The sequence below is a fragment of the Manis pentadactyla genome, chromosome 10 (genome assembly GCF_030020395.1).
Source record: "Manis pentadactyla isolate mManPen7 chromosome 10, mManPen7.hap1, whole genome shotgun sequence".
Lineage (NCBI taxonomy): Eukaryota > Metazoa > Chordata > Mammalia > Pholidota > Manidae > Manis > Manis pentadactyla.
Window position 1 is genome coordinate 74495322 of NC_080028.1, and position 23713 is coordinate 74519034.

At 42.7% G+C, this 23713-nt stretch overlaps 2 protein-coding genes and 1 long non-coding RNA gene across 3 annotated transcripts; 1 reads left to right on the forward strand and 2 right to left on the reverse strand.

Moving 5' to 3' along the window:
- Positions 1-320: 320 nt before the first annotated feature.
- LOC130679131 (uncharacterized) lies at positions 321-6231 on the forward strand. Its single transcript, XR_008992122.1, has 2 exons — positions 321-5937; positions 5974-6231. It is a non-coding gene; the product is annotated as an uncharacterized LOC130679131 (long non-coding RNA).
- Positions 6097-12215, reverse strand: RPS15A (ribosomal protein S15a). Its single transcript, XM_036917105.2, has 5 exons — positions 12178-12215; positions 11004-11141; positions 10333-10412; positions 7437-7522; positions 6097-6230 (listed from the first exon to the last, which is right to left on the reverse strand). The coding sequence occupies exons 2-5, from the start codon at positions 11134-11136 to the stop codon at positions 6137-6139; spliced, it is 393 nt and encodes a 130-aa protein (XP_036773000.1). The 5' UTR covers positions 11137-11141; positions 12178-12215; the 3' UTR covers positions 6097-6136.
- Positions 12216-15822: 3607 nt separating this feature from the next.
- On the reverse strand, positions 15823-23241 carry ARL6IP1 (ADP ribosylation factor like GTPase 6 interacting protein 1). Its single transcript, XM_036917104.2, has 6 exons — positions 23077-23241; positions 20797-20930; positions 20206-20325; positions 18645-18762; positions 17977-18061; positions 15823-17550 (listed from the first exon to the last, which is right to left on the reverse strand). Exons 1-6 carry the CDS (start codon positions 23110-23112, stop codon positions 17432-17434), a joined length of 612 nt encoding a protein of 203 aa, XP_036772999.1. The 5' UTR covers positions 23113-23241; the 3' UTR covers positions 15823-17431.
- Positions 23242-23713: the final 472 nt, after the last annotated feature.

Genomic DNA, 23713 nt, shown 5'->3' on the forward strand with positions numbered 1-23713 from the left:
TTTGATATTCGTTACTTATATAATTTGTACTTTTTCCTGTAATTTTAATACCTGTATTTTAGAAAACAACTTTGAGGTTTTTGAACTTTAAAATTGTTTTTACATCTACCTTCATTTATATTTTCTATGGAAACATTCAATTTTTTTTAATATTTTGAAACTGATTACATTTTACTTTTTTGTCCTTTGGATGCTTAATGACAGTAGAACATAAATTACACAAAAACTTGTATTATAGCAACATTACTTAGTGATTTTTTTTTTTGGTATCATTAATCTACAATTACATGAACATTATGTTTACTAGGCTCCCCCCTTCACCAAGTCCCCCCCAAATACCCCTTCAGTCACTGTCCATCAGTGTAGTAAGATGCTGTAGAATCACTACTTGTCTTCTCTGTGTTGCACAGCCCTCCCCGTGCCCCCACACACACTATGCATGCTAATCGCATTACTTAGTGATTTTATGGAAATGAAGGCAAGAGAAACAAACCCTATGGAATAAATATGAGTTTATAAAGTATGAACATCTATTTTTTCTCATCCAAATACTGTTGACCCATTAGCTAGCTCTAATATATACAATAACTAAATTCAGTTTTCTTTGGTATTTTGCCAACTTCATCATTTAAAACCAGATTTGTTTGGGGTTTTGTTGTTGTGAAGTTAACAAGGTAGACTTGAATGTATTTTACTAAATAGCTTGTTGGCTTGATTTACAACTTTTACATATATAGATACATGGCACATAGGTATCTGAACTCTTGCCCTGGTATTGTCTGCTTGCAGCTAGGGTGTGAACGTTTGAGACACACACAGGCACTCCTCAGCCTGGGGTGAGTTTGCCTGACAGGGAAATTTGACAACATCTAGAGATCTTTTCCATTGTCTCAAGCGGCGTCTAGCGGGGTTTGACCAAGAATGTTGCTAAGGACACTACAATGCCCAGGATAGCCCCCCAACCCCCACCCCAACAAAGAATGATCTAACCGAAGATGTCAAGTGTCAAGGTTACTCTACAAAGAGTGACAGAAACATCAGAGTACTAGAAACAGTAGCGCAAAGAACTCAGGGGCACATGAGGGCCATGGGGTCACAGAGGGAGCTGCCGCAGTTCTTCACTGGAGTGGGCCACAAGATAATGGGAGACGCCATCCCTAGTTGCAAAGCCTCCAGTTCTCTCAATTACCTTATATCCTTCATAAGTTAAACTAGCTAGAGAGGTTGCTGTTTTTTTCAACTGAGAACAGTGACTGACGAGGCAGGTAGGACCAATGACTTGGCCCGTTTGACAGAAAAAAAGATGAACCCCCCCAAGAGTCCCAGAGCAGATCAGTAAGAGCTGAAGTAGAGCTGTTTAGCTAGCTTGCAAGTGACTAGAATTTAGCTCAAACCAGTAAAACTAATGCTTTTATTGATTTAACTAAATTTAAATTTAGCTCAAACCAGTATTGTTTAAAAAGAGGAGACTGTTATTCCTTGCTCATGTAACACAAACTTGGGAAGGGCAGGGGTGCAGCTGTACCTCAGGAACAAGTGGAAGCCCAGACTCAAACGCCATGAGGACCTGATATGTCTCATCCATCCAGCTCAGACATTCCCTTGTTATCACTCCAAGTTGCTTTTACCACATGGTAGAAATTAGGACAATCAGTAGTAGCACTTTAGTAGGTTTTTATCTTACTACTCCTACCATTTTAAAGAGAGAAACCTCACACCTCCCAGATTCAAACTATGCTAAGGTATTTTCCTGGTTTGAGGCAGGTGCTCCTCCCAGGGTCTGAACATCTGTGTCCAAGGGCTGAGGGCTGGGGATATTAAGAACCTCACGGATCCATGGGGGGTCTGGGTGGGGAACAGAAAAAGCCACACTGAGAACAGAGGGTGCTGTAATCTTCTGACATCAACTCAAAAGGCAAATCCCTTTGGTCATTCTCTATCCCATGCTTTTCCTTTTTGTAACTTACCCTTTACTAAATTTCAGAGACTGTGGTAAGCACTTGTATCTGTGGGTTAGTAACAAACCTGAATCAGCAGGTGATTTCTTACTTTTACTTTTACACTCCCCTTACTGGACGGCTGGATCTCTGCAGTCACCCTTACTCCGTCCATGGCCTGGGCTACAAGAGCAGTCACTCTGCTGGTGCCCCTCATGTGGGAGAAAGAAAAGAGGCACGTGGGAGGTCTCACATGAGCCACTGAATGCTCCAGCCTGGAAGTAACTTACCACTTCTACTCACACCTCATTCATTAGCCAGAATTAGTCACATGCAAAGTACATGTGCCTGGCAGGGGGAGAAACAATATTTTGCAAACATCTCCAGTTATCACTGTAGCATTTTACATGCATTGTATTTAATCTTCACCACTATCAGAGGAAGTATTACTATTATCCCTATAGTAATTAAGAAACTGACACACTGGCAGAGCAACTAGCCCAAGGTCACACAGCTAGAAATTGACGAGGCCAGTATGTAAGTCCAAAGTCCATCCGCTTTGCCGTGGTTTTCCTGCCACCCTGGTTTGACCTTCTGTGTGCTCTTCAGCACTTCCATTGCCCATTAGGTCACATAGAGACTAACAAAGAGGGCCCTGGGCCAGGACTGCGATGCTGAACTGGATCCTGCCCACATCCCCCCTCTACTCCCTTGCTGTCCTGAGACTGGTTTGGGGGTCCATGGAATCCTGTGGACTCTGTAACACAGTATAGCACAGATGCCACATGACACTTTAAAATGCCTGCTCTCCTGTGGCCATGAGGGTCAGAGGTGATTTTTAAACATGGTGAGACCCTCTGACAGACTGGATGCTGGGAACGGAAATGAGTAACAGGGCTCTGCTGCGGAGAGCTGACAGAGATTAACAGATTAACAGACTCCAGCAAGCGCAGGGACTAGATATTTGTGTACCCTTGTGCCCCCAAGTGCCTGGATATAGTAAACGTGCAAAAAAACACTAATAATGTTAAAGGCGGGCCAGAAAACAAGCTGTAGTTTAAAAGCATTTCAACCTGACTTCACTTTTCTCACCTGAAAAACTGTGGTCAGTAACCGTAGCTGATACAGAATTACGAAGATCGAATTAAATGGTACACATAAAGCCTAGTTCCATGCCAGGCATACAGTAAACATTTGACAAGCACTAAAAATTCCTGTCCTATTAATGCATTAGTATTGTTAGGAAAAAGCATTAACACATGTTCCTTTCAGAGGAAGATTTATAGAAGAACTGACATTAAAGCTGGCTTGGGAGAAGAGGAAAAGGCATTCCAGGTGGAGTGAGCCATAAGCAAAAGCTCAGACAGACGTGGGTCACATATATGGGGTCCATTTAGAACTTCAGATTGGTATATTTTAGGAAGCAGTGGAATAGATTAGAAAGCCAAATGAGATCAGATTTTGGTTCTCCCAGAGTTTTTAGGTGGGTCAGGAGCGGAAAGCAAACCTCCTTACTGGCGGTGAAGGAAAAAAGTCATGTCTCAGCTGTTGACCTGACCCTGTGCCTCGCCGGGAGGATGAATGCAGTTATCCTCTTCTATCTAGCAGTTTCCACATAGCCCAGGTACCTGGAGGGAAGGCAAACGGCCTGAGGACACAGAACACACTCACAGGGACAGAATGCTTCTATAGTGTGGAGGACATTCTTGGCAGTGGTTCTGTGGCCTTTTGAGTATCTTTCATCAAGGGCTCTATGTAACCTCTCTCCAGGAAAATGCATGGGTTATCAGTTCTGTATGTATTTTCAGTTTGTCTGTGACATCTGATCCTAGGCTAAGAACCCAGGGTCTAGGTAGGTGCTGGGGCCTTTCAACAGTACACTCAAAAAGTGCTGCCTCCCTTCTCCACTCCAATCCCCAAGTCTCTGACTGTCTGCAGTAGGAACATGCTGCGAGGGAAGGCCGGGTTCACCCCCAGGAAAGCACAGCTTCCTTCTGAGCCAAGTCATCTTGCAGTAACTGAACTGTCTCCAGACCCTCAAACTCGGGTCTAGCCCGTCAACCAGGTTGTTAGAACTGTGCTTACTGGGCCTCAGAAACATGGACTAAGGAATCTGCTTCCTCACTAGGAACATTTGTTAAATCCATCAACTGGCCACCCAATTAGTCCCACCCTTGACCACTTCAAAGAACACAGGATCCCCATCAAATGGTGACAGCAAACAGGGCCATAATTCTGTCCTACTTTAGTATTTGAAGTCAGTGCCTAACAAAATGATTCAATCAACATGTACCTACTGAGATAAGGGGTCCCCTTTGTGCCAGGAAGGCCGGGGTCCAGAGCTACAACAGTAAACCAAACACAACACCTGTCCTGATAGAGCTTACAATCTTGGCAGTAAAAGAAATGATCAGTTCTATTAAGATGATTCTTCTGGGCCCACCTCACCTGTGCCTGACAAATAGAACTGTATGTCAAGTGCTTAGTATCTATTTTATACAATCCCATCTTTCAACTCTTGAGGTAGGGATTCCATTATTCCCATTATACAGATGAGGCAATCAGGCTATTAAGTGCTTATAGCACACCAGTTGTGGTCTGTTGAACCCCTAAAACCCATGTGAATTACAGCCTTCCAGAGGCTCCAAAACCAGACACAACATTCTACTCACTTCCTTCTAACATTTTACCAATTGGAACCCTTACTTGCCACACCTCTAGGGTGAGTCCTGGCATCCCTAGCTAATTCCCACTTCTTACAGTAGACCCTTTTCACTGAGTTACTACTGAATGCTGGCCATGCCCCAGGCCCTGAGCTTTTCACGCATGCCTTCAGTTGACAGGCCCAGGAGGCAAGTTCTTCCTTTTCACAGAACAGGGAGGCTCACAGACGTTGTCACTTTTTGGAGCTCACCTGACATCAGGTCAGCGCTGATTCAACATCCTACCCAGGCGGAGACCTGCCAGGCCCACAATGAGGCCATCAAGTAGCCCTATAGGATAGTTACAAATCCAACGGAGACAGCGAGACTTGTTCTTCCCTAAGAAATCAAACCTAAACATCATCAAACAGTTCTTCGCACCTATTACATCTATCAATGTCCCATAATCAGGCCTGCTATCTGGAGGCCATTTTTACTTTGGCACACATGGCTAGAAGACAAAGTAGGTGCTGTCCTTTTTTTTACAGGGTTGTCAACTGCCCCTTTCACCCCACTCCCACACATGGCAATACAGCTGCTTACAGGTGCACAATAAAACTACTAGGGCCCTCATCCATTCTCCTTGGCTAGACGCAGTCCTCCCAGGAATCAAGAGTCTTGCCTGTGCTGTCCAATATGGAACACCAGCCACATGTGACTATTCAGTGACTACTGACAATTTAGATGTGCTTTAAGTGTAAACAAACATACAATATACATAATACCAAAGACTTATAAGGAGTAAAATTCCATTCATTCCTCATACATATTGAAATTTTAACACTTTAAACAAATGTTATTAAAAAATTGTTTCCTTTAGTGTAGTCCTCTTAATCTGTGGCTCTTGTTACATTTGCACTGGACAGCACTGCTCTTAGCAAGGAAAAGGAAAAGGAGATGCCACCCTGCCCTCTTTGATGATTGACCTCTTTACAACCATTTCCCAGGTGAAGTGGTCCAGCAACTTCTCCCCAATTCCAGGAATACACTTGGGACAGGTTTATAGTAAAACTTTTTTTTAAAGATATCTTTTTATAAACACATACTACTAAAATGCTCCTGACGTGCCATCCAAATTTACTGAGATGAATCTTAATGAGCTGTGGGCTCTCACTGTGTGCATCTTTATGCACTTCATAGTGAACTACAGCCCTATATTTTCAGGGCAGTTAACAGTGTATGAAATGTGTATTGTCAAGCTAAAAGTAGGAAAGGCACCACTCCTTCCAGGTAATAGGCTTCACCACCTGGACCCCAACACAGATTCAACCATCCAGGGCCACATACCCACTCCTTCGGTAAACCATGAGCGTGTTGGTGCAAATCATTACAAGTCAAGACTTTCTTGTTCACTTCAGGGGAACAGCATTCACCAGTTAACACAAAGGCTGTGCACTGCTGGCAGACACTCTTGCTACTCTGCTGTAAAATTCAAAACGACTGAGCGAAGCACCAGAGTCCATTGAGGCATTTTATTTGCACGTGTGTACTACATCCCTAGAAAAAGAATCCCAGGATTTTCCCTCCTGTGTGTTTTCGTCGTGCTTCTTCATGGTCCATGATGCCAGCTGAGGTTGTCAGTACAATGAAACTATGGAGAGTTAAAAAAAAAAATGCTGGTGAGTTTTTCCTAAAAACAGTTCACCATCAAGCCACTTTCTGGTACAAAAAGACACCAACATTCACCAGAGCTTTTGACACCTTCCCATAATGGTCAGAGATTAATGCTGCCCAGAGGCAGATAGGGCAGAGTCATGGACCCTGCAACCAGAAGACCCAAATTCAGAGACCTCAGCTACACCCGCCCATCCAGCTCAGTCCTCCGTTAACACTGACAAACAATGCTATTAAGCTTAACTGGAAACGAAGACTGGGAAATCCTTCTAACTTCAAAATGTCACTTTCTCTTCTCAGGATCAGTTAGAAATACATGTTAAGTATTAAGTGTATTAAGTATTGCTGTAAACGCGACTGAATTGTTTCTGCCACTTATGGTTATGTATGCTCACAGGCAAGCTACTATACAGAGACAGTCACTTGGACAAAGGGAATCCCACCTGGCCTGGCTACCTCATGGGTTACAGTGGGGATCAAGGTAAGACACATAAGGTAGCATGTCAACTATGAGGTATCAAAACTAGCACCACAATTACAATCAGAAATGACTCGCTCGTAACACTGTACCTACAATACAGTAACCATGAAGTGGGAGTAAATTTCAATCATGTCACCAAATATACAACTCAAGGGGCTGAAGTTCTTAGCCACAAACATAAACGCTTATTATGTCAGACCCTGAAGTGCTTCACCAGAATTAAATCAGGTGATAACTTACAATACCATTTTTACAGATGAAGAAATCAAGGTCACGACTTCCCCAAGGTCTCACAACTTTAGAGCAGGAAACAGACTTAAACTCAGTCTGTTACCATGGGTGAAGAATTTCAAACTGAGTCTCTCAAAATTAGACCTAGGGTTCATAAATTATTCCGGCCATAGTAGGGATCACATCAAACACGTAATATGAACTATACGCATTATAGAGCAGACACTAAAAGGGACACATGTGCTGTCTCAGCCAGCCTCAACTTTCACATGCCTGTCAGAACCTGAAGCCTAACACATGAAATGTGTTAACACATGAGCTAATCCATGAGTCAAGCTGGTTGGGAATGGAGACAATTACTACTGATATAACAAAAAAGAAAGAAAGAAACAAAAAAACTTCAGCTCAAGTCAAATTGCATCAGAGCAATCTTTAGCATTAAATTCTTTTAAATGAGGAAAATCAACTCACCCAAACTGACGGGATGGGAGCAGGTTATTCTGCCATTTTTCTAGATCCTTGAGTTGTACGTCAAATCTGGGGCTGATCACTCCACACTGTAAAAGTGTAACAGAAAATGCTGTTCACACCTTACCAGTAACAGAAAAACTGAGTATCCCAACAGAGCATTTGTAACTGCTGAATAGTCAAATAAACCAGTCAACTCAACTCAACATTTAATGGGTAACTATTCTGTGCAATCTTTGATATAAATGCCATTTGAAAAATATACTGAATTAAGACTATGCCATTCTAGGGCAAAGCAGCCAAGGACTGTAAAAGTCAAAAGAAGAGGTAGAACTCAAAGCGATTCATGTCCGTGTCAGGGCCCAAGTCTGCATCCTAGCGGCTTTAGAGCTGTCCCAGAACAAATGTCCAGATTTTAAAAGTGTTAAAAGACCGACTCTTTGACAAATAAAACCTTTTTAAAATACAGTAAGGCTGAAATAAATGGGCAGGGCCTCAAATCCTTCACCTATAAACTTAAAATGCAAAATATTAGAGTATCTAAGGAACAAGCTCCACAGGCATGAAACTAAAACCTAACTGCTGCTACACCTGTGAAGTCCCACTATACATCTCCGAGGCACATTACCAGTCTACAACCCAGGCAAGTTTCTCCAAACATCAACAGCCACCCTCACAGTGAGTGCTCCAAGAGCCAAAGCACTATAATCACTCAGACACATGCAAATCCTAAAATAACAGTAAATATTTCCAACATCTACTAACAGGCTACATGAGCTTACTGGTGGTTTCATACAAGGTCCATCACAGTTTAAGTAATTAAAGGGTCTTTTGATCCCCTCAGCTTCCACTTGTCTAGAGCTAAAATGACCCCCCCTGCTCACATCACTACTCTACAAATCACTACGACACTCAAACCGCCCATGCAGAGGGCTCCCGCTGTTTACACAGGAGAAATGATCATGGGAGAACACTCATGATGTGTACCAAAGCGTAAATTCCAGAGGGTGAAGACAGCAGCTAGCTACAGTTGTGTGCACATCCACACAAGCCAATCTTTAAAGATCCCAAGACACTTAAGTAAACTAAGGAGATGACAGGGTTAGAACTTACTGGACGGAGTCTTTGGAGCAGTGACACTTCCCGAGGCAGACTGGAATCCTGCCAAGCCATATTGCCCTACGCCAGGAAGCCCACTCAGGTTCTCCTTTTTGTAACATCTTATCAGCTATGCTATTGCTTGACTATTAAGGAAATTCCCTCACTGAATGGAAGGAATACAGGATGGGAATAGGGAAAACCAGATCTTTCTAAAGCAAGCTACAAAGACCTTTCTGTGGTCTCTACTCTACCACAACCAGGCTTTCATTACAGTAAAACCCCTCTCATTCAGCTAGTAGAATTAAACCAGCACACCCTCTCTTAAACCAGATGAATCTTAAGGCCAGAATTTTCTTAATTTTATCTTGTCTCTAAACACTACCTTGCATGACAGAACTGAGAATGAGAAAAACTGAAGGTCAGAGAAACTAAAGTTTGTTTTGCCCAAAGTCAGACAGAAAAGCAAGTGGCAGGGCCTAGATTTTTCAACTACCTCTTAGCCAGAATTTTACAAACTAGTACACCACACAACATGGATGCCATATACATGCTCCATTTTGGAAGACATTCTGTACAAACTTAATTCTCGAGTTGCTATGTATAGTGAAATAAATTTCAAGAGCAACTAGTTCATGACACTCTTCCAACTAAGAGTTTTCTTTTTTACATACCAACTCAATCTTCTGTAGGACAGTTTTGAGATGTGCTATAAACTATATACTGGAACAAGCTCTCCCACTAACACACTGGTAGACAGTGAGCAGGACTCAGCCCATATCTCAGCTTCCTAACTACTAAAAACAGGAAAACACACACACACACCCTCGTCTACTTCAAAAACACATCGTGAGGATCTGAGCAATAAATAGCAAATCCAAATCCTTCTCCAGGGTTGAGACTTAGTAGCTACAGATAAAACAAGACTCAAAATTACCCTTGAAAACTTTTCAAAGCTCTCATAAAGGCCTCACATCCAGTAGTTTTCATCTAACATGAAATATCTAGGCACACAGGAATCAAGAAATCAAGATCGCAATATACAAAGAAGCAACTTGGTAAAATAAAAATTGTTGGACCAGGAAATAAACTTACCAATCTGGCCTCTGACACTAACCAGAACTCACTTTCTGGGCCTGCTCCCCCACCATTTATATTGGACAACAGGACCTCAGTCTGAAAATCTGAAAGCTGCAAACCTAAACACAGAAGGCAAGGCAGCAGCTCAGACACACCCTAACTCACTCAGATACCTGTCCCCAAAATACATGCAATCAGTTAAACCACAAAGCCAAAAGGATCAAATACATCCCCTAGGTTATGCTGACAAGCCAAACTGAAAGGTAGCAGGCCTCAAAGACAGATGTACAGCCTACACCAGCAAAAACATAAGTATTACTCTGGCTGGAGAAGCCCATTCTGTTCAATAAACACAACACTGGGTTATTTATACTGAGGATTAGTGGCCTTGAGCCTCTCAAGCTCAAGCCAGTGAGGTGGGCAGTGCACCATCCAAGATTCAAACAGGAGTACCACAAGATGTTCATTTCATCCCCACCCTGTCACATCTCCCTTCAGACAGCTCGCACACCACAAACTTGGTCATCTAACCATTCTAGAGTACATACAACCCTGCAGAACAAATAAAACAAAATGTGATATAAAAATTAATCATCTTAAAGTAATTTTACCCAACTAGGAAAAGCAAGCACTCCACCACTAGTCAGTTTTACAAGAACAGTTACTACACATACCAACACATTTGATAAATCTTAAGGCTTACATGGAAAATTATTCTTACCTTGTTTAACCTGCCGGTGAGATTCACAACAATTTTCCCAGCTCTGTGATCATCAATGATTTCAAATTCGCCAATGTAACCTACAGAACATAACTGTCTGTATTAAATGGCACATCAATTTGACAGACCTAATTTGTACTCCTCTAATATTCCTGCTGTTTGACTGCTAGGTTCTTTTCCCTCACATCATCTCAGCAGTTGTTTCTCTACCCAGTTCAGGAAAGAACAGTTGTTCTGCATCAGAACTAATTTCTACAATCTAGTAATTTTTAAAATTGAGGAGAAAACACCCAAACCAATCCACCCTGCAATTCTTAAAAAGGGATTATTTCGTCTTGCTCCTTCACAGCTTCCCACTCCCAAAGGCTACCTCTTGCCCAAGACCTGCCCAGGGAGCTCTTACAAGAGCTCAGGAGCCCTCTTGGTAGCATGCTGCAGACGTATTATTACACATACGAGGTATAAACAAAAGCCACTTTATCTCCCAAACACCTAGCAGGCAACAGGCACAAACTTCCTCGTCCTTTCAACAGTCCTAACCTATGGGTATTTCTCCAACAGTGTCTTATGTCCAAACTATTCCGTAACCAGCCCAAGCTAATGGCATTAGTTCCCGATCCTCTCCCCCCATTAATTTTTACACCAAAACGGAAAACAACATACTGACTTACCATGCTTCATCATCACAGTTAGAAACCGAACTATGACTTTAGAGCACGGCCTAATGAGAACCTGGCGTTTGCCTCTCTTTTCGGCATTGTTGATACTCTTCAGAGCATCGGCCAGGACATTCATGCGCACCATTATGGCTGTTCAGGAAGAGAGAACAGATTTTACAGGCAATGCCATCACCACCAGGACACAATCGTTCCACTGCGAACACATCCTTCTCTTTCTGCCTCAATCATGACCAGGTTTTCCTATCTCTAAGCAGGCTGGTTCCTCAATATCCTCAGCGCTGTGTCAAATACTAAAACTAAAATTCCAACCAGTAGGTCGGTTATTCAGAACGGGAGCTGCTAATCACCGGCAATGTTTTCCAAATTTCTGAAATCCAGCAGCATCTGTTAAATTAACATTTTCCTTTAAACGAACTAATTCAATGTCATCTTTGTCCTAATAACCAAAAGATACTTAACTTTCACCTAAACCAATCTTAACTATTAAAATAAGACTTCCGTCCTTGTGCCAACAAAACATTGTGTCCAACGCCAAGCATACTATAGTAGCCAATAGAAACTCTTCAGGCACATCAGGCTGTACTCTATCCCAATGGAGACGAACAAGATTTAAGTTTTCAAAGCTGAGAATGTAAAGCCAATACTTCAAGCGCCAACACAAGGATCCAACCTGCTTCCTCCAGGCCAAAAATTCCAGATTAGTTCCCAGCAAACTGCCATCCCACCGAGAATGCGGTTTTCCCAGGTCGGGGGCCTCTGCCTCCCAGTTCCAGCGTGTCCGCAGTAATGGGAAGCTGCACAGCTCACCACGGCCACCATCTCCGATGCTTCCTGCAACCCGGAACCGAGGCGTTGCCCCTCGGCCACTAAGAGGAAGTCCTGATGCCGCCGACCGAGCCGCGGCAACTGCCTCCTCGGGCAGTGAAGAGCGCCCGTTCCCGCCTGCGCTCCGGCCTGCGCCCCCCAAGCTGGACTCCGCCGGGTGCACAGCGTGAGGCGGCCGGGCATGACTCTCCCCTACGACTGCCCAGGCCCCCAAAAGGCCAGCATCCTCGGCTCAGTAGGGCCCCAGCACCCTCGCAGGGCACCGAAGCCGAGCCTCTGACTGCAGGATGGAGCCAGTACCAGACGGATGATGCTGGACCACTCAAAGAGATATACTCACCAGCACGGAAAGATGGCGGAAAAAGGACGAGAGAGGCGAGCGCACGGAGTTATGGGAATCGGGCAGACTATCGCGAGACTTTCAGAGGACCGCCAAAAAAAAAAAAGGGGGGCCTGCCTAGTGGGAGGAGGAGCCTCTACTGGGGTAAGCCGTAGAGAGTCGATGGAATCGACCTCTCCTGTGCGGCCAAGGGGAGAGGATAGAGGTGAAGCTTTTGTCAGAGGTTCGACTCCTCCCAGCACTTAAATTTGTCAAAGTAAAAAACTGGCCTGGACACTTGATTTTTTTTCGCAATAATTGTTCACCAGTCAGGATAAATTTTGATACTTGTGTATTTACAGGCTCTCTGGATCCACAAATAGCAGTAAAATTTGCCTCCAGGGAGGGCATTAGGAACTGGAAGACTAGCTTTTCCTCCTATGCAATTTTCCTCCTATGCATAGTTCTTAACTGTTTTTCGAACTAGTCAAAAATGTTTTTTAACATTTTTAAAAATGTTGAAAATTTAAATGCGCACCATCCATTATGGCTGTTGAGGTGCTTCCTTTTTGACTCTCCCTATATCTTAGAAATTATTTACTGTGAATCCAGACCTTTCTTTCAATTTCTGGGATACACACTTCGGAAGAAAGCAAATATTTTTTTAAAACACTCAAGATTCTGAGCCGGTAGCTTTTATCTGCTCTTCTGCATCAGGAAGGACAAAAACCAATTTAGTTATGTCTCTTATCATCTCCGAACCTTACCCAGATGAAAACTGGGGGTATAATGACATTCATCATAGTAACAGTTAACACCTGCTTCTTAAAGGTTATTGTGAGGGTTAGATGAGATAATGAGGCAAAGGGTTGGCACAGTATCTGGCCCATAGTAAATGCCCAATATATTTGGACAATGGCAAGAACAGAAAATTGTAGGTACAGCTTGAGGTGCTTTCTAATCACCTGGGAAGTGAATTCAGACTCCGTCCTCTGGAGCTCAGTGACCCGAGGCAAGTTACCTAACCTCTGAAATATTTGCAGTTGCTGCCTCCTTATCTTACTTTCACCCTTACCCTCCCCGTACCTATCCCTGCTTTCCCACACAGCAGCCAGAATGATGTTTTTAAAACTCATGTCAGATCACACACTCTCTGAGGGATCCCATCACCCTCAGTAAAACCCAGATTCCTTACAGAAGCTTACAAGGTCCTCCCTGATGTGCACATCTGCCTGCTTGCAGGGGGCACACCAGACCTCATTCGCCTCCATTCTCCCTGGATTGCCTTTCTTCAAACACTCCAAGCACACCCACAAGGCCTTTGCATTTGCTTTCCCCTCTTACTTGAGCATTCCTCCCCAGTTTGCTATGCTCCCTGCTTTCTCAGCTCTGTAGTCAATCACACATACCCACCCATACACCCTCCTCCCCTATCCCCCAATGCTATTGCCCTGTTTAATTCTTCTCCATAGCACTTACCACCTAAAATACTGTCTGTCCCCATTAAGGGCCAAGCAAGCAGGGATTCAGTCAGTTTGCTCACCACTGTACTCACAGTTCCTAGAGAAGCTATCTGGTCCATAGTAGGCCCTCAATACATGTTTGAGGTATAAAGAATGGGCAAATCAGTTTCCTCCTCTGTAAAATGCAGATGATACTACTAATCACTTTAAGTTTCTGTGAAGGCAAATGAAATAATCCACATAAAAGGAACTAACACAAAACCTGGCAGAATGAGTGCTCAGTCAACATTGTTATTTATATATTGCCTCAACCCACCATACCGGTACCCATTTTCAAATCCTAAGTGACCCTTGAGAAAAGCAAACGTCCCAATTCAAATCTCAGGGATGTAGAATTCTCTGGTTATAATTACATTACAAAAGGACATTCTTGTAATGTAAATGCTTTTTTAAATGAAAATTCCCTTGGACAACTGGCTCCCTGTACACTTAAATTTTGAATTTACTAAAAATGTGGAGTTCATCTTAACTGAAGGCCTCAGGAACAGTGGGGAGTTAAACAAATACACACACTTCCCTTCAACAACCTTACCATAAATAGAAAAATAGCACCATCCACTCTCTTTATATACTTAATTCACTCAACAAACATCTAGTGAGTGCCTATCATGTGTCAGGGGTACCCGGTGCTGAAGAAACACATGTTCCTGGCTTTAAGAGGGTCAGATCCTGGTATAGAAGACAGACCTCTAAATAATGACCCAGTACAGAGCAATGTGCCATATGGGATGCCAACTTGAATTGCTGAGGGACAGAGGTGGCCTGGGTAGTTGATCAAGTTTTCACAAAGGAAGTGCCATTTGATCTGTGTTGTGCAGGGTACTAGCACTACCAGCTCATGACTGCCACTAAGTGCTTCCTACCCATAGATTAACTCCCTGAATCTCAAAACAGCAAAACTGATTATGTAATGCCCAGTAAGATCTGTACTATGCCTATTTCACAAATGACAAAAAGATTGAACTTACAATGTTAAATTGACTCAATCTTAAAATTTTGCTTTAGTTTAAAAAGTCAAAGCCAAAGTAAGTGGTTACTTGTCTAAGCTACTAGATAACTTCCTTGGAGCGATTCGGATCTAGGTCTTTCTGATCCCTTAAGGAAAGGTGCATGGAGCTGCAAGGGCACGGAATTGTATAAAGATAGGTAAGAGCCTCCGAATGGCTCGGTTGGAATTACGAAATTAGGGTAGAGAAGTGGAGATGAAATACAGGGCCACAGATAAATTGACTCACAAACTTGTGATTCATACTGTAGGCAAACTGGTACCTGCCAAGAGGTCTTCAAATAGGATTAATCATGATCTCACTTGAAGTAAATGGTAATGTGTGGAAGATGAGCAACTGGCATGAAATCACCTCTCCTAAATTAACTCTTCTTGACACGACTAACTCCAATGGCCTCTTGGTATCCTGTGAACTCTGGAATGATCAGACCTCTGCCAGGGACGGTGCCAGGTAAGTGCCAAAAGGGACTTTTGCTGTGCCTGTGCTGGCTTGCCTGGCAGAAAGCCAGTCCAGTGAGCCTGGCCTGGGAGTCAGTCACAGCTGCAGGTGGAGAACCAGCAGAAGACCTCTGATGACTTTGTGTTAAGACTTCCCTTTTCTGGACATCACCAAGCACCTAGGAGATTCCAAAGAAGGATCCGTGCTTTTTTGGGGGTGGGTGGGGAGGAGATGAAGACTCAGAATTTGATATCAAATCTGTTCCCAGGACCCAAGTATATGCCATAAGGCTCGATGATAAAATATCCAATTTGAACACTATTTAAAAATCAGATTTAAGTGCAAACAAAAGTTACTTGCCCATTACCTAGCAAGCACCTGGTGTGAGGCCGCAGGGCACAGAGGTGCCTGTGGCGGGCACTCTCCCAAGTCTGCACTGGCCCTGCCTGGTCTTCCAGCTCAGCCCCCTCATCACACGTCACCTTTGGCCATCACTTACTCACTGCACCTCCTTTTCCATCTAGCGTGGCACCCAGGAGGTTTGCTGAATGAATACATTTAAACCTTTTATTTTATTTTGTTCTTAAGGAATACTTTACAGGCATGTAATGATCACAGAGCAGTTCATTAACAGCATTCACAAACCCAATCATGTAAACCTTGTATTGGCTAAAGAATACAGAAAGTAGGACACTACGAGGGATTCCAGCTTTTTTAATTTTTCCCCTTTCACACAAAACAAAGTAGAAGAAATTATACAGTATTGAAACCACAAAAGTATTCATTGGTAGAACACATATACACAAAAAAACCCAGACAGGAAGACAGGCTTATTTACAATAAGGAAACACATGTAAATGAAAGTAGTTTGTAGTTATCAAATGAAACATTAAAAAAGAAAAATATCAAACATATGCTACATGGGTGCCACTGTTTATAGCAATATTGAAGGGGAGAGAACACCACTTATTTAGGGACAGATATACCACAAGGTCCAGGTTTTACAGCATCAGTGCAATAAATTCACAAAACTATATTACAGCTAGTCAATTGGAGCTTAAGAATTGTTCCCAACTAAGTGTCACATTTTCAGACCTCAGAGGTTCACTCCTACAGATTTCAACCACTATACATGTCTAGTTACTGAGAGGAAGAATGATTTTAAGACTTTCCAAAGAGTTACAAAATCTCTATAGACCAGAGGCCACCTGTCATCACCATGAGTCTGCTCCCACCCACAGCCCAGCCCTTGCATTCTTCAGAGAAATATCTAGGAAAAGAGTCAGATACCAGTCAAAGTCACTGCCTCCTGTGCCAGATCTATGGGGCAGAGCAGCACGCCCACCATTACCATAAAATAAGAATTCGAGACTTACCTTTAAAAGCTTATTCTGTTCTTGAAAACTTAGTAGGGTGAGATTATTTTCTACTGAAATGAATCTTAACATAGAAAGACTTTTGTCCTTCAGTGGATACTCTTGGGAGTGAAGGTCAGAGACGTGAGTCTTAACCTTTCACATATTTTAGTTTCACACAGCTGAAAAGTAAAAGCATGCTGAAAATCTAATACAACCTTTTGAAAGTCTATTAAAAAGAACCTTTAAGAATCTACTAATTGAAGTCTCAGTGCAAGGGGACAAGAATTTTAAACCTGTCAGATTCCCCATTTCAGAGGAAAGATCAAGGTTTCCTATGAACTGCTAAGTTTTGCACAAGACAGAAACATATAGTAGAGCATGGAATTAGTTTCATTTGTCCTTAAGGACCTTCTCCCATGGTATAGAAACAGAATGAGGAAAGAATCTTAACTGGTTCCTTCATCAGAAGGGGTAAACTTGGACTCCATATTCATAAAGCCAGACGGTTCTTTAAGCAGACTGTGGAAGCAGACAGTAGAACCAGCTTCCTGGAGCCACAGATCACTACCCTGTATCTAGCTAAAGTGAAGATCAACTCCAACTACCCAAAGTCACTGTTAACTGTACTAAAGTGTGAAGTTCACCACAATATTATTTTAAAGGAAGTTGCATAAGAGAAGTCAATTAACTCTGGGTGAGAAAAAACAAGTCATACTCTCCAGTGAGTCGTCCACATAAGGAGAATGGATGAGCATGCACCCATCTACACTTGACACAAAGACACTATGCAGAAAACCTTACTCAGCAAGTCTGAATTTCTATTACCTAAGGGCAGAATGATGGAGAGCAAAGAGCTACTTCTGTAACATTTTAGTTCCAGATAGCATAATAGAAACTGTTCCCAAGGACAATGTATACGCCATCAATCACATTGAATAGAACAGATGCACTATTCATTTTTCTTTTCTTTTTGCTTGAGAAGCTTATTTATCTCCCTTTTGGCCATTCCAATGTACTTCAAAATGATTCCATGTTGGTTGAGTCCAGGAAGCAGCAGTAAGAAACTCACTTAAAAATAAATGGACAAACAAAATTAAGAAGGCAGCAGTTAACTTCCTAAAGGTTATTACATTTTACAGAAGGTAAGTTTCCCAGACTATTAAACACTTTAATGGGAAGAAGCAATATGACATCCATTATTTCCGTTGGTATTCATCCCCAGAAACTTCTGCTATCATACTTCCCAACATCAGAAAACACACCATTTTTACCTCTTGCACATGAATGTTACCTTGGTTATTATGCTGTCTTAACTTGTTATATGTAAGGCCACAGACCCCCTGAAAGCAAGGACCAAGGTTTTAGCCACCGTGCCATACCCACCCAGTTCCCTGGTCAGTGCCTTAAACCTGATGAGCATGCACACTTGTTTACTAAGCTCCAGTTCTACCTCACTGGCCAGCATGTGCCTGTGGTTCTTCTTCAAAGACTTACCTATCAGGTAGGTGAGAAGAAGGTTGTGGACTTGCTGTCCCACCCAAGCGACCGCAGCAAGACAAATGATCATGGTCATGAAGTACTAATAATGAAAATAACAAGAATTTATCAACTCCTAGGAACAGACTAAGAAGCCTAACTTTAGGAGGTTGTTTCAAAGGTTTTGGGAAATAATTCAGTTTTTATTACCACTTTCTTTACAAATACTTAGTATCTATATTTTATGTAAAACCCATAGAAAATTCTGTTAGATGTACTTGATAGAATTTAGACACATTCCCCCTTCAATTACTGTAATTCTCTGTATAATTTATAAATTATACGACTCTTAGAATTAATAACTTCACATCGTAACCTCATGTGAAGCTAAGAGATGAAAAGAACAAATGCTTCCTATGTCTTTTATTTCAGAAAGTACAAAATAAACAAAATTTGCTCTACTAGAAAAAAGAAATTAAGTGCAAAAAGGAATTTTAACTTGCAATGATCAGTCTAACTAATACAAACCATCATCACTTATGAATGTGCTCAGGGGAGTTAAAACCAATGGATAATGATAAGTATCAAAAATTATTTAAAGGCTACCATTAGACCACAATGAAGTACAAAATTAACTAAATCTAGAATTTTGCTTTACTTAAATAAGTCAAAACAAAAAAAAGTACCATTTTAGGCTTTTCTTCCTTTAGTGTGAAGAGGCGTTTCCACCAGCCCACAGCCCTGCGTCGGGTTTTCACTAGGTTGCTACAGATTTCATGGAATCTCTGTTGTTGCTCAGTTGTCCTAGAAAAATAATTTTCCCCTTCACTAGAAATAAATCTTTCCAGTAAACAGAAATACACCATCCACTCAAATTTAAAAAGCTGCCTCCTAAAGAAAGTCTAAATAAAAAGCAACAGTGATCCACCATTCTCTTAGAAAGGTGAAGCTCTTGTACTTGGAAGACGCAAATTTTTACAAAAACACGGGTGTGCATGTGCACAGAGTAATGGTAAGCGGTGGCTCTAAAGTCACATTTGGTTGATGGTGGTAACAATATGGGCCATGCAGAAATCAGTATAATTAATGTCTGTTTTTCAGATCCTAATGAACCGTGGGTCATAGCGCATCAGAGTCCCAACTGTTTTGAGGAAGACATGAAGTCTCTCCCTAACAGGTGTATTTGAGAACTCTTCAGTATGATAGTAACTGCTAGCATCCCAGACATAATACCCTCAACTGGGCTCCATACAATTGATGTCAAGGTAGCAAAAAATATAAAAATTAAAAAAATCTGGTGGTTGACAAATTCTTTATAAACTGGAGGTTATGGTGCCTTTTCCCCTCTAGGCCCTCTCCCTATAAAACTACAGTGATAGATACAGCAGGAGGGTTCTGGTTGAGCCTTTGGAACTTGTGAACAATTAGACCTTATGTGCTGCCCATGGGCAAAGCTGGACTATGGCTATGCAACAGTGTTCTTCCTTCCCCATAAAGATCAAAAATAAAATTGCTCTATCAATAAGACTGAGCTACATACTGATTACCGTGAAGCTCTCAGTGTTTATTTTTGAAAACTTTTCTCCAGGAGCTATAAATTAGCAGATTAGAATGTGATCTGGCTCATAAAGTCAAGGTCAGAGGTTGATTCCCTTTGCTACATTGTTACACTGTGTGGTTATCAACTTGCCCAAAAAACAGCAGCATAAACAATGTGAAGGACAATTCCTAACATTAATCCATTCTGCTATATGGGAAACATTTTTAAATAAACATACTCAATTTTCCCAAAACTAAAGCTAACTCCCCCAAAATATTTGACTTTATTCTCAAAGATCCATAGGCATATTTTTTAAAGTCTCATATTATTATTATCCTATGAAATATTATCTTAAATACCAATGGAAATAAATTTAAAATGTAAATGTATTACTTTAATGGAATACTCATTATGAGTTCTGCAAGCCCTTATAAAACATTAACAAAAAAAACCCCTCACTTTAACACAAGGTCTAGAAAGAAAAAAGTCAAAATAAATGCTAGGCCATAAAAGAACTACGGAGATAGAAGTACTGGAAATTCATCATTTATATCACTTAAGAACTTCTTCACATAAAAGCAGTAAATCTAACCCCAAGGTATTTGATGGTTGGACAGTTCTCTGTGCTTAATTATAGCATCTAATCCTAGCCACCAGGTTCACTAACGTCTCAGAAATTAAGACGGCCAAATCATTATGCCACCTACCATTTATTGGAGCCAAAAATTCTAGGCGCTAGAATGGGAACAAGGTAGTCAGCCAAGCACAAAAACATAACAAAACAGGAAACACCGGACAGAACAGACGGATCTAGATAGTAGACAGTCCTGTTTAAAAGAAAAAAATAATAAAGGTTAGAAAAACATAGTCATTATTATTTCCTAGCTGAAGACGTTTATTCACTTAGTCCTCTGGGTCTCAAAGATGTTATCTGCCCTTTTTATTCTAATTTTCTCACAAGTGATTTTCCAGAAGCTTCAAGACATGTTGACATCAGAGCTGCAATGGTTGATGTGAATAACAAGAGACAAAAGCTGGGTAACTCAGTACTTTTTAGGAGTATCGATGGTCCTAAGGCTAACAAGTTGGCAAGGCCCTGATTTATCCAACTGTACTAGGTTTACCAAGTTTACCTAAGTTCTACGTATTCTGAAAACCAGTGAACCGTCCTGAGAAAAGGCATTCTTTACAGATTATACATACAAGAGACTTAAGGCACTGCCATAAAGGAGGCTTTGTATTACCCGAGCCCTTATTAATAACAAGCACAACCCATAGAAATTTAATAGCTCACTTACAGAAACACCAAAGAAACCACACCAACGATGGCAGGTGGAAACCAGGCTCTTTCCCATCGGAGGACTTTATCCGCCATCAGCATCACTTCTCCCCATCCTTGCAGCTGCTCTTCCAGACTTGCAGTCTCTGCAGCCTAAATATGACCAAGATTCAAGGCGGTATTTTACTTCCCTCAACCTCAAGGTTTCTGTAGTTTCCAGGGAGTTTGATTCTTCTAAGGCACCAAGTATTTAAAACAGCTCTTACCCAAATCACTATCTTAGAAAAACAAGTGAGTTTCCAAAACAACTCTGCAATTTTGGTACCGAAGACAGAAATCAATGCAGAAAAAAAAGTATCATTTAATGGTCACCTTCCAAGCCCAAGCTGTGGATACAACCCTTCGACAACATGATGTAACACATTCTTGCAGAACCCCTCAAGGAATAATTAGACCCACTTTACAATTAAAGAAATTGAGCTTAGAATGGTTAACTAACTTTCCCAAAATCAGGCACTACTAAGTGGCAGCACCCAGAGTACAAACTTAGGTCACTTCAAGTTCGCTCATTTCAGGTGGTTAGAATTCATCTGCTGTTTTGTGGTTTCACTGATTTAAACCCCTACTTCTAAATCCATTAGGAAAGACTCTCCCTGAACAGCATTCAGTCTTTAAAATAGCTCTTTGTATAATGGAATTATTTAGATGTTGGCATCATTTGCACAATTAAGGAAAATTACTTTCAGCAAATGACATGAGGCAATAAGCTCAATACAGTGCTTTTTACAGTTATCTGGACATTTTGGTTAGACCTCAAATTTCTCTGCAAATCTAACAATCAGCTAAAAGTAGACATCTAGAATGAGCTAATGTGGAAAAAGCCCTTAAGCTGATTTGGTAGAGGAAAAAAAATTGGAACAAGAAACCCTGTGTCCTTATCAATATCATCACAAGGAAATGTGCAAATAACAGTGAAAAGTGCAGCTTAATCAATGAAGTGCTACACTGATCCCTTAGGTGATCTCACTATTTCTGACTTTATATACCATGCTTAATATGGTTAAAAGCTTACTATGAGACAAAAACTCAGCGAAGTATTTTATATACTTATACTTTAATTCTTCCAACAAGCTAAAAGGAAGGTGTTATGATCCCTTCTTTACCGATGAGGAAACTGATACAGAGAGGTTAAAGATCCAAATCCAGGAATCCAAGCCAAAGGTCTCCTACTGCTCTGCTATAAAGAGTAGCTGAGCTCCTGGCCAGGGTCTGTCACTTCAATAGCTGTGTGAATTCGGGTAACTTCTTTGTGCTTCGATCAATCCTCTTAAAAGGAACCTGACAGGGATTAACTATGCTAGCTACAAAGAATGGGGGTGGGGTGCGTGCGTGCGTGTGTGTTCTGATGCCAATTCAAAGTGAAAATTAGGCTCCACGAAAACACCCCTGCAAAGTCACTTAATTCCTTAGCGCCTGTGCTCTTAGAAAATCAAAAGTGAAAAAACTGAATTCCTTGGTTCCTTTATTCACTGTGGTTGTGGTGAAGCCTGCCTTTCCCTGCGAAAAGGCAACGGAGAAAACGCACTTTCTCTCGTTTTTGCCTAAATCGTGCCTACATTACGTAAAGTTCGTGGTGAGGTTAAATTTGTCGGGCTGTGATACAAGGTTAAATTTGTCGGGCTCATTGCAGTTCCTTCGAACGTCTCCTTAGTCGTCCTGTAGCCCCCTAACTTACAAATTCCAGGCAGACGCCAGGTCTTCCCATTGTCCTTCCAGCTGGACACTACTCCCAGTTCCTTGCAGCTCGCAGCCTCCCTGCCGTTTTAAACTGTGCCAACTCTAACTCTCGGCAGCAGCCCTCTGACCTTCCACCCCGGCTCCAGCACTGGGGAAAAAGAACGGAGGCACCCTGGGAAGGACCCAAGACGGGGAAACCTGGATACAGCCGGAGTGTGGGCCCCCAAAGCGCTCGACAGGCCCCTCGCGGGCGTCTGCCCCAGGCTGCACCCCGGGTTTGTCAGCCCCCTTTCTCCACTTCCTCCAGGGCCTGATCACGCGCCCTCCTCGCCCCGTTAGGGGATGCTAACCGATGTTGGGAGTCAACACGACTAGCGACCGCGACGCAGGAGATACCCAAGAAGCCGGAAGGGCATGAGTCGTCAGCTGTGACCGGGATCCGGGCGAGGAGGTCCGGGCCGCGGCCAGTGATAGGTCCAAGGCCGCAGGGAAGCGCCGCCCCGTTGAACCCACCCAGTCTAGAGGCCACTCACTTCCCGGGCGACCAGGCATCGCGACTCACCAGCTGGTTGGTGCTGCGATTATCTCCCTCGGCCATCGTCCGCGAGGTATCGCCTTATCAAGCGTAGCCCGCCGCCCAAAGTAACCTTCCCCTGAACACCCCCAGAGCTATCCTCACCACGGGGTTACGCCCCGCAGGCCGCTTATATAGGCCGGCCGCCTTTCCCGACAGCCTCCGCGAAGCTCGCTCCTCATTGGGCAGATCGAGCTCAAGCTTAAGGGGAGTCGGACCAACGGCTGTCCAGCGCATGGCTTGAAATCGGGGTCAAAGGAGAGCGAGGCCGCACCTGACCGAAGGGGCGGGACACGGAATGACCAATCAGCGCCCGGGAGACTTGCGGCGTTCCGCTCAGGCCTTTCGGAAGCCGTTCAACTGCCACGGTCCCGGGGCTCCGATGCGCAGCACTTCTGCGTTGGCCGTCGCCGTATCACTCACAGCTTTTCCTGCTGGACCTCAAAGCAGCTGGGACCCTCTCCGGAATTCAGTGTTCTAAGAAGAAATTATGCCACATAATAACAGACGGAGGGCATCGATGGGCATATGACCTCGCCGTGATCCTCTTCCCGACCGGGCCGGTGCCCCTCGCCCTCGCTGTGCTCCCGGGCGGCCCGCCTTTTCTTCTGACCCCTTCCCTGGT

What these genes read in the sequence shown, in the direction of transcription:
- RPS15A (XM_036917105.2), bottom strand. Translation starts at nt 11,136, where the DNA reads ATGGTGCGCATGAATGTCCTGGCCGATGCTCTGAAGAGTATCAACAAT. An exon ending in TCACCGGCAGGTTAAACAAG is followed by an intron (nt 7,523 to 10,332) that starts GTAAGAATAATT and finishes ACACTTTTACAG; the next exon opens with TGTGGAGTGATCAGCCCCAG. An exon ending in CTCCCATCCCGTCAGTTTGG is followed by an intron (nt 6,231 to 7,436) that starts GTGAGTTGATTT and finishes AACTCTCCATAG; the next exon opens with TTTCATTGTACTGACAACCT.
- ARL6IP1 (XM_036917104.2), bottom strand. Translation starts at nt 23,112, where the DNA reads ATGGCCGAGGGAGATAATCGCAGCACCAACCAGCTG. An exon ending in GTGGTTTCTTTGGTGTTTCT is followed by an intron (nt 20,326 to 20,796) that starts GTAAGTGAGCTA and finishes TCTTTTAAACAG; the next exon opens with GACTGTCTACTATCTAGATC. An exon ending in TCTTCTCACCTACCTGATAG is followed by an intron (nt 17,551 to 17,976) that starts GTAAGTCTTTGA and finishes TTTATTTTTAAG; the next exon opens with TGAGTTTCTTACTGCTGCTT.